Here is an 11,200-nt window from a genome sequence, read left to right on the forward strand (position 1 = left end):
GCTTACGCCTAACATTTTTGGGAGTATGTTGCTTACGCTTTTTGGTGCTTACGCCTTAGTTTTGTTATTAACATGAATTTTGGTAGTTACAACCAGCATAATAATAATAATATTATTATAATATTATTTTACTCTATTTATTTAAAAATGAACAAACTGAAATTTATAGATATCAATAATTATAATAACCAACAATTAATTAAAACCGATAAAAAATATTTTAAAATAATATTAAAAATTATTATAAACAGCTGTGGTGGTTACGCTCAAAAATATTGTTTTGTCGCTTAAGCCTGTTATTTGATGATTACTCTTTTAATTTGATAGATGGCCTTGCAACTATCGATTATTTTATTATCGAATATAACTTTGTCAATAATCATCATATCGATCATCGTGTGAGCACAATCAATGCAGAATTATGTCGTTTACGCCTTAATTAAACAAAACAATTTTCGTCAAAAAAACGTCGTTTACGCCCTTTTTCCTTTCCACCGTCGATATATTATTAATTATTATAAAATAATTTGTATTATAATATTAATTCGTATTTTTGAACACTAGTTCAATTGGTGTTTTTGTTTTTGAACAAACAATTGATACTCCAATTATAACTGGATTGTCAGTATACAGAGAAAATTATGACCAATTAAACAATGAAGAGAAAAATAAAATACTGGCGTCTACAAATTTGAATATTACTTGTCCAAAAATAACGATTCTAACCTCGATCACAATGGCATTAGTAAAAATGTTAAGAAGTGATACATTAATTGATGTTATCTTAAATGTTATTCGGAGAAATGTGCTCAAAAAGCATATGAATACTGAACACACAATTGTAAGTAAAAATATTCATACTTATTTGTATTGTAGGTAATTTTCCGTTATCTCGACTACCGACTGATAACAAGACTACCTGGCTAATAAAAATTCATTCTTTTTAATTATATTAAATTCCATGTACTAATTGTTGGACTACAGGAAATGACGACCATAAAATGTTGTAAAAAACATTTGTATGGCACAGTAGTAGATTGGAATAATTACGAAAAATCCAAATAATATAATAATATAATATAATATAATAATATTGGGGGCCCAGGAAAGTATGTTGAAATTTATGAGAAAAAGTGAAAAAATTACACTGGAAGAGTATTATATAGTTAATTTGGTAATACAGTGGATATTTGGAGACATTTATTTCAAAACTAATTAGACATTTCTTTTACATGTGAACATAAATGATAATATCATATTGTTATCGTTTTTGTTCACAGCGGTAGTTGAAATTACGGAAACATAACAATTTTTGTCTTTTGTATACTTATATAATTTATTAATTTTCAGGATGATCAATTAATTAAACAAGTGGTATACTTCATTGACATTTGTGTTAGATTAAGACAGCTGAAAACTCTTCAGATATTTATTTTTGATTCAATGGTCTTATTACCTAACAAATATTGTTGTATCATATTTATATCTTTGTTGATGTGGAAAAATTGCTTACCTAGAAGTATAAATATTGAAGAAGGTAAATATGTAATTCAAAGAGTTAACTAAAAAACAAGTCAACTTAAAATTTTCTATATTAATAATTAATATACAAAAATGAAATTGCAATCAATGTACTATGTACTGTGTATACTGTGTAGTATATTGATTTTTATATTACTATTTTAGGTTTATAAGTTTTAAAATGGCTATAATTTGCTTTAAAATTAAAATATCAAAAATAAAATTACCCAGTTTTCTAGCTAATATTATACCTACGAATTGTATAGGTTAATCACTCTTAATATTAAAAATAACTGAGTATAATAGACCTTTCTTAACTTGAAGTATCTATGCATTAATAAGACCTATAGTGCGTTCCATAACAACTGTGACTTGATGCTAACGCGCCTTGTGGTTTTTTTTTTTCATAAGGGTTTCGAAAACTAGCGCGTTATAATGCGTGGCAAATTTAAAATTGATAACGAATATTTTACACATTTTTTCGATCCTAGTTTCAAAACTTCTGGTTTGAGACAAAACCCCACAAAGCGTGTTAGCGTCGAGTCGCAGATGCTATGAAACGCACTATAGTCAACCAATGCAGATACAATGTCAACTTAAGAGGATGTCAGCGCACTATTGGTTTTCTCTCTCTGGCCCACGCGCAACATAGACAAAACACATTTGCACAGAATCGTTTTTTTATGTTTTTAAGTAATCTTAGAGTAAAATCACCGATTACAAAAAAGATAGAGAATAATATTTTTGAGGGAATGTCATCGATTTCTCTAAATATTGTTTCAAAACAATTTAAACATCATTTCAATTTACAACATTTTTTTGTTAATTTTGAAACTCAAATACAAAGTCAAATAACAATAAAATATAAAATAGATATGACATTCCCTCAAAAATATTATTCTCTATCTTTTTTGTAATGGTGATTTTACTCTAAGATTACTTGAAAACATAGAAAAAAGATTCTGCGCAAATGTGTTTTGTCTATGTTGCGCGTGGGTCAAAGAGAGAAAACAAATAGTGCGCTGACATCCTCTTAATGCTTTTTTTCCCCATATTATAAATTTTTTATTTTTGTGTCATGTTTAATAGATAATATTATTATATATAATAATAGATTAATACTATTTCTTAAGTTGGTGAATAATCATCAACCATATTTTTTTTTACTTCTGTATTAAGATCAAAAATTTGATTATAATCATGTTTCCCCATACTCAAAACACAACTGAGATCTCATAAATTCGAAACAGCAATTACATTTTGAACAGTCACTTATATTATTCAAAAAAGTGTCTTATTAGTTATTATTAAAGCATTGAATGGAATGATTACCACATCTTAAATACTGTTCTGACCTGAGCTTGATCTCGGTAAAAAATTTAAAGCTGTACATTTTGATATTTTTTTTTTTCAATTTCTCTAGTTTTCTATAATCTTAAGAGGACGCTTACCCGCATGCATTGTCTCCGTCTTACAAATGTACAACATATCGAAAAACTGGTTTTGCGTGGGATAGAATCACTCACTCGGTATTTATAGTATAATTACCAAAATTCCACATCACATAGGGAACAACTTTATCTGTGTCGTAGCTTTTTTATTATTTGGATAACATAAATAAAAATAAAGTTATCAGTTTGAGAACATTAGGATTTTTTTTGTTTTTATCATTTAATTATTAAATATTATTGGTAAATGCTATTAAAAAAATAAAAACGCTACGACACAGATAAAGTTGTTCCCTATGCATTGTGGAATTTTGGTAATTCTACTATAAACACCAAGGGAGTGGTTCTATCTCGCGCAAAACAGTTTTTTGCTATGTTGTACATTTGTAAGACGGAGACAACACATGCGGGTATAGCGTCCGCTTAATAATATGACAGATATTTAAAAATTATTTCTTTAAATTGCTAAATTTTACTAACTATAACTAAGTTGGAGCTACTTGCAATTTTGAAACTTGCTGTAATAATTAAAATACTTGCAAAGTCAATGTTTTCCTTGCCTTTCTTAAAATCTAACATTATGTTTAATTAGGTTATAGCCTACAACATAAAAAAGGATTAAGCAATTTCAGTTTTATTGTTTTTTAAAAAGTTCCACAAAAAATAGTATAGAGATAACATTTTAAAATGTTTAATTATAATGAATTTTTTATTTAGACCCAGTTATTATCACCGCGATGTCATTTTTGATTGCAAAAAAGAAACTTTATTCTGAGGAAACTGTTGGTTGTGATATTTTCCAAAGAGAACTGATCAACTTACTTTCTTTTCATTTCAATTACACATTTAGCATAGAAATGCCAACTAATTTCATTCAACATATACATAAACCTGGTAAATTTAAATACAAAAATTATACATGCATATACCGTGAGTAATATATTGGCAATTTACTATTTTATAGATTTTTTTATATCCGTGGTCATGTTTTTAAAATGTTGTGATCCTAAAGACCTAGTGGAATTCATGGTCAAATGTCTGTTTCCCATAATTGATAATTATCTGAATACTCAACAAAACGAAGTGTATGCCATACAAACTATGGATTCGATAAGTAAGTATTAATAATGAATATGTGAAAATGATATTAGGTAATTCATACAGTATTTGAAATTTAGACATAGCAATCAAACCATTCAAGATAACTTGTAATACTACTGTAGCCACTTATCTAATGAAATGCAAAGATCCAATAAATGGTTTTAAGAAAAATGGAAAAGAACATGTTTATAACACTATCTATAATAGTTACAAAGTATTGCAGGATAAATTTATTGAATATCTGAATAACGGCCGACCTCGTAAGTACAATATTATTATATTCATGAAAATTGACACGGTTTAAATTAATAATGAACATTTTTAAAATTTAAAATTTTAGGTTCTCAATACATTGAAGAGTCATTGATATCAATCATTTTGGTGTTAGGATCTGTAGATTATTTGACCAGCTGTATGTGTTTGATGCAATGGAAACCAAAATTTGAATTGTCTGCAATCTTATCTAAAAAAATTGTCATGTTCAAATCGATTATAGGCAATAATATTGTATGGGATAAACTATGTGCCATAGACGACATAAATACATTGAAGTGTTTGGTAAACAGCTGTTTATTGAATAAAGATGTGTATGGTACAATTATACAACTTCATAATCTTTGTTAACAATTGAAGTGTAGTTTTAAGACTTCAAAAGATTTGAAGAGACTTGACTGACAATGTCTGTGATATTTTAATTATTGAACTCTTATGATCTATAACACCATTTATATAATTAATCTAATTTTAATTAACAACACACAAATTGATTTGCTGTAATGATATTTAGTCATAAAAACATGAGTAACCTCAATTACAATAATATTACATTACTATTGTTAAATTATAAGTATGTTGGATAAATTATTATTTTCTTATATTATTATTAATATTTATATTTCTTAATGTATGTTCTTTCTATGTATGAATAAAAAAAATTAAATTTAATGAAAAACAAAGAATCGTAAATTAGTTTCATTTGATGTATTTTTGGGATCAATGTTAATTGACATAATAATATATCATATTTTTATACTCAGTCCTTGACCTATAACTATTTGTCAATTTGGACATTTAAAAAAGAAAATAATTCACTGCCAGGTGTCAGAAAAACTAAATGTTAGTTATAAAAAAATATGAATTTGCCTTCAAAAACTTGTTATGTGTTGGTTATTATTCTCGTATACTTGAGATTGTGAAATACACTCAATGTATTGCATAGAGATTAATTTTAAAAATAGGGGGGGGGGAATAGGTAACTGTTCAGCATTACAATTGGGGTTATTAAGTATGTACCACAAATAGATGTGTTAACTTTGAATTGAATGACAAATCAAATTAAGAAAAACAATTCCGAGCAAAAACAGTCTGTCAGACTTATTATTAGAGCCCGGATTTATATGCATTTAAAAAGTGTCAAACATGCAAGGAAAAAGGCTAAATATGCAATTATATGCCATATGTTATATATAATACATTATAAAATGTGATTTTTGAAAGTAGGTACTAGATATTCTATCAGAAACAAAAGAATATTTAAATAGTTAAAAATTTAATACTTTGAAAATCAAAATGCAATATTTTATAACCTTCGTTTTTCATATTACAGATTGTTTAAAATACAATATCTAAATCTCTCAGAAAACTAAAAAGACTAAAAAAAAAATTTGTAAAATTGAGTTACCGCCTTATTCGTTGTGCACGTCGAAGTAACAACATAGTATGTCGAAATGCGGCTGTATGTGATTTATTGTTGCTAATATATTATCTATATGTGCTCCGATCTCATGAAGTGTTCCAAAAATAATAATATTTTAACAATATTCTTCTAGGAGACACTGTCAACGATTTTTTTTCTCTTTTAAAATTACTAAAATGTATTTATCTTAAATTAAAATAGCTAATTTATTAAAAAACCATTAAATATGCGTGTTATATGCATTTATGAATAAATATGCAAATGCATATAATTCGGGGCTCTAGTTATTATTTAAACATATTGCCAGTGGCGTGGTGAGCATTTATAAACCATGATTCCCAGCATATATTTCAGTACCTACTCACTCTTTATCCCCTTAATATAATATATAATACATATAATTATTATGTGACTGTAAATATTTTAATTTTTGTTTTTTGTTATTGGTTACCATAATGTATCCAACCATCCTCCCCCTATCAAACAAAAATTCCACCATGACGCCTAGGTGTCATAAAACAACGTCCACCAAGCCACTGCATATTGCTATTAATTATTATAATTCATTTTACTATTTGTAATACAGCATAAACTATAGACTTTAGCCTAAAATGTATCTAAGTTTTGAAAATATTATAGTGTAAATGGGAATGTACTGGGAATTTTTAATCCGTAAATAAACTATCTTATATTCACTTTACTACCAGCAATGATATTGAAGTTGAAGATCAATGAATTTTCTCTATAAATTGTTTAAAAAAAATATAATCAGATAATCAATATATTATTTATCATTTTGGTCAGAAACTAATAAGTTTTTACAAGATTGATTGGAGAATTCGTTTTTTAAATTTTATGTTGACTAATGAATAGGTTATTACTGTACAATACTGCTAGTTCCAAAAAAAAGGTTTATTTACTTGGACACAATCAAAATATAATGTTATTCATATAGATTTTATCTAGGTTATGTGTACAGTTTTTATTAAACTTGTGTTTGACCATCAGTGTGCTTGGTAAAAATTGCATTCATGATTCTTGCCCAAAAAAAAAGCATTTAAGTATTATGCTCCAACGCCCAGTTCTGAAATTAAAGCATGACACTTATTCGCTCCAGTCTACTCCTATACTCCTACTAGCTCCAGTTGCAGAACTAGAGGACCTAACCTATCTTAGGACAAGGAATCAGCCCCCAGTGTGAAAATTATCCTAAAATTGTCATCCTATACTTGGTGCACGTTAAGAGCATGACCAGTCGTACAGCCAAAACAACTTACTTCACCAAACCGCTCGCCTAGTCACCGTTTTGACTTGTGTATACAGGTGCTCCAACTGTAAACAGTCTCGCACACATATTTCTCAAACATTACAACTCATTTCATCATGCTGCATAATGACCACCAGTTTTGTAGAACCAACCAGTCGTCTGCTACTCAGTCATGCCAATTCATTAATTTGGACGTTTAAGTAGATGAGCAAATTATAACCTAATGGTGGCTCAGGTTACAACACACTTGAAGTATTATTGATTTTAAGAGGGCGATAAGATTATAAAAAGTATTAATAATAGACCCTAATGAACAATGATAGTAGACATAATTTAAATAAATACATTATCTTCGAATAAAATGAATACATACAACAGAAGGGCTGTATCTTATCTAATAGTTTTACTCAGTCTATTGAGACTAATTTGTGTATATTGAGCTTGTAAGCAGTAGCTATTTGATCTATTAATGTTACATGTTATAACAGATAAAAACTAGCTTGAACTTTCATGGTCTAAAAGCTAACTTGACAATTGATCAATGAACAGTTAATAATATACTTTGTTCATTATCATATCATAAAGGGGTTCACAAACTAGTTTCGTGATGTTAAAAAAAAAAAAACGATATTTTTTTCAGTTTACATATATTGTTAAAGTCAATATACATATAAAAAAAAAAAGATTAACGGTATGATTTTTGGTATCTGGCACGAGCTCCTGGACCTCCAAATTTCTTTGGTTCACAACGTCTCGGATCGGCAACCAATAATGTTCTATCATACTGAATTAAAATATCTTTGATTTCTTTCTTGCTGGCTTCATCAACATCTATATAAAATAAATCAGAATATTTTTAAAATGCTAACCTAAATAATATATATAATTGTCCATTTACATTTTTGATAGTATGAAACTAAAGCCTTGGAAATAGCTTGTCTGATAGCATAAATTTGAGCAACATGTCCACCACCGTTAACACGCACTCTCATATCAACTTCATTAAAACGATCCTAAAAAAAAGTAATTAAAATTTACACAATTCAATAGGTACAATACATAAGCATTGAATTTGGTTTAATATACTTACTTTTCCCAATAGCAAAATGGGTTCTTGAATTTTGTATTGAAGAACTCTGGGTTCAACCATATCTAATGGACGTCCATTCACTCTGATGTTACCAGTACCACTTTTGCAGTAAGCTACTGCTGTGGCAGTTTTCTATAAACAATAATAACAAAAAAAATTGTTTATTTTATACTTTTACTGGGTAACATAGATTTTTTAAATGCTTAAAAAAAGGATAGATAAATACAAATATAGCGTATTGTCCAAAGTATTTTAGTGTTAATTGAAATACTGGATATCTACTTAGTACTTCTATATAACCCTATACATTAGAAATACAATGAAGTCAACAAACCAAACTACAACATGATCACCATTTTCATTGCAAAACTATAGCGCTTTTAGTATATAAACTATTATTATTAAAATAGTAGATTTAAGAAAATCAGAAAAACAACATACATTTTAAATTGTGACTAGAAGTATAAATTGAATATTGAAAAGAATAAATACAAGCCTAATACAATAGAAAGTTTAATTTAATGTTGATTTTAAGCCCAAAATATAAACTAAATACCAGTTAATTATTCAACATCCAAGAATAATAAACTAAAAATTTTAACATTATTGGGTATAACTAACAGAAGTAACCACTAAAAACATTTTAATATATTGTACTCATATATAGGGTTGTATAATCTGGGATACCGTGAATTGCTATCACCCACCACTCCAACAATAAGTCAACTAACAATGGTAAATATTTGTGAAACTAGAGTAGTATTACACTCTAGTATTCAACATGCCAATGTATTAAAATAAATTTACTATAATGCAAATCAATGTTGGACACATCTTATTTTAAAAAATGTATTATTTTTAGCTATATACAAAGTATACAACAATCAAATACTTACACGGGACTAATGGGAATTTGATTTCCTGACAAGGTATAAAATATATCAGGTCTGTATTATAAAAACTATTAGTGTCCCAGCGAAATCGGGACTATACTCCGTTCCGCGAGAGAAGAAACTCTTTTGCAATTTAACTGACGGCGTTTAACGGACCCAGGGCACTATATCCTTCATTCACTCCGGGCGCCAGCGTTGTATAGCACTATAACTACAAACTATGTTTGATTAGTGGAAAGTGACCCAGGTCGTTAAACCTTGTCAATTGCATCGCGAAACGAGTTCGTTCTTTCGTAAAACAGAGTATAATGGCAACCTTACATATTAATTTTGAAATAATTGATAGATGATGAGCAATATATAAGTACTTAAATCAAAGAACAAGACATTAAAATAAATTCTTATCAATATTAAAGGTTGTAGACAATAGTTGTTTATAATAAATCAATCTGCCCCCAATGAAAAAAATTAACGATTACAAAACAAAACCAAAAATAACAATGATCATTATAAAGCGTATTACCTACGTTACAAAAATATTAAACGCAACATCTCAATTAATGACACTAATTATGAAGAATACATACCTTACGACCAAAAACTTGTACGCTTTGGATTGGTGTTTTCTTCACCTGCAAAAAATTAAATATACAATTAAAACCAATATGATGTGAATTTTTACACTAATTTCACAATGGCAAGTTGTGTAGCACCATTAAAAAGGAAATACTAATACACGTGTATATACCTAGTTCTAGATTTAATATCGAGATTTACGATAACTACCAAAATCTACAGATTATATTACCTTGGGTTTCTTTACTTTAACTTTCTTGTCAGCAGTCATTTTGTATGGTGTTAGAGTACTTAATGGAAAACTTAAGAGAGTAATTTATTTAAAATTAAAGAACTAAATAAATGTTATTTAGAAACTTCCGAAACACTTAGGTGGAAAAATGAAACACGAAAGAGAGGGCCGTCAACAGTGACAAGATTGAGGTTATGAAGTTTGTGGATAAGCATAAGTTTACAGTGTGGCCAACCACTAAACCACATACCAGACGAACGACATATTCGAGGAAGATATCGGAGTATCGATACGTATCAGTTCAATACTGAGCGTTCGACAAGCCCTTCTCCGTTTTTTGCTGACCTACCAACTCCCGACTCCGTATCGATTCGTACCGCATTTTAGATTCTCAGCGGAGCGATATTACAGTGATGTTTTTAGATTCTGATCGGAAGGATGAATGGATTTTGATTTTACAATAATGTGCGTTATTTTTTTTTTTTATATCTGTCAATTATTGTCATCATCTTTTGGGACAGTAAATATGCTTTGATTTTCTTTTACAGCATCTTTTATTCTTTTCTGATAGGAAAGTCAATCTAGTTGATACTTTGAAGGGGGTCAAAAGTAAACAATTCCCAATGGTTTTCAAAAGCAGCAGAAAAAACAAATAAAAAATTAAGAAAAAACTGAGTAAAACCAGTTTTTGAAAAAATCTATTTTGTTTTTTATTGTAACTAATAAAAAAAAAGATATAGGTACTTAAGTACTTGACGTAGATGCATGCAATTTTTACATAATACTTATATTAGTAATTTCTACGCACAATAAAATTTTCAAAATATTTCGATTCTTCTTCAGCTATTTATAGTCATAAGACAATTTTGAGTTGTATTGATTTTTTTTTAATTATTGTCGATAAAAAATTTTCGCTGTGTCAAAAACCTTAAAATGTAATACAAGGTTCCTCGTAAATTGTTTTTAGTGGAAATTATAAAAGTTGAGCGTAAATTCACAATATTTTTTTATGAGCGTCTGAAGTTCAAATTTTGACAAAATTCGTAAAAATTACGAACATTTGCAAACATTTTTCTTTTTATATCCAATTGAGTTGAATATTTAATTCAAGATTTCTCGTAAGTTTGTCTACTCTTATCAAAAAAATTTCTACCAGAAAGTCAAATTACATTTTTATGAGTGTTTGAAGTACAAATTTTTACAACATTGCAGGATATTCTCTTAATTTTTCATGGACCAAATTTTTTATTTGCTTGTTATACAAAAATGAATAATGTTTATTTTATCATTTTAAAAATATTTTGAATCGTTTTGAGCTGTTTTCGGACATTATCAATTTTTTAATATTTTAGTTTTTTTTTCAAATATCAATACAA

General features: G+C 28.1%; 2 protein-coding genes across 10 annotated transcripts in view; one reads left to right on the forward strand and one right to left on the reverse strand.

Moving 5' to 3' along the window:
* LOC132944782 (protein PFC0760c-like) overlaps positions 1-5,020 on the forward strand; it is a 28,636-nt gene extending 23,616 nt beyond the window's left edge. For 7 of the 9 annotated variants that reach the window (XM_061014282.1, XM_061014280.1, XM_061014285.1 and 4 more), the window contains 6 exons: positions 565-841; positions 1,351-1,537; positions 3,687-3,863; positions 3,934-4,083; positions 4,148-4,330; positions 4,411-5,020. In XM_061014282.1, coding sequence (XP_060870265.1) covers positions 565-841; positions 1,351-1,537; positions 3,687-3,863; positions 3,934-4,083; positions 4,148-4,330; positions 4,411-4,694 — 1,258 coding nt within the window. In that variant the 3' untranslated portion in view covers positions 4,695-5,020. The remainder of the gene's footprint in view (positions 1-564; positions 842-1,350; positions 1,538-3,686; positions 3,864-3,933; positions 4,084-4,147; positions 4,331-4,410) is intronic. The other 2 variants (XM_061014287.1, XM_061014288.1) reach the window with 1 other exon arrangement.
* A 2,674-nt stretch (positions 5,021-7,694) lies between these two features.
* Positions 7,695-10,005, reverse strand: LOC132945444 (small ribosomal subunit protein uS9). The gene is made up of 5 exons (XM_061015189.1): positions 9,825-10,005; positions 9,604-9,648; positions 8,124-8,255; positions 7,932-8,046; positions 7,695-7,864 (listed from the first exon to the last, which is right to left on the reverse strand). Exons 1-5 carry the CDS (start codon positions 9,861-9,863, stop codon positions 7,719-7,721), a joined length of 477 nt encoding a protein of 158 aa, XP_060871172.1. The 5' UTR covers positions 9,864-10,005; the 3' UTR covers positions 7,695-7,718.
* Positions 10,006-11,200: the final 1,195 nt, after the last annotated feature.

This window comes from Metopolophium dirhodum, chromosome 5 (genome assembly GCF_019925205.1).
Source record: "Metopolophium dirhodum isolate CAU chromosome 5, ASM1992520v1, whole genome shotgun sequence".
In the NCBI taxonomy this organism is placed as follows: Eukaryota; Metazoa; Arthropoda; class Insecta; order Hemiptera; family Aphididae; genus Metopolophium; species Metopolophium dirhodum.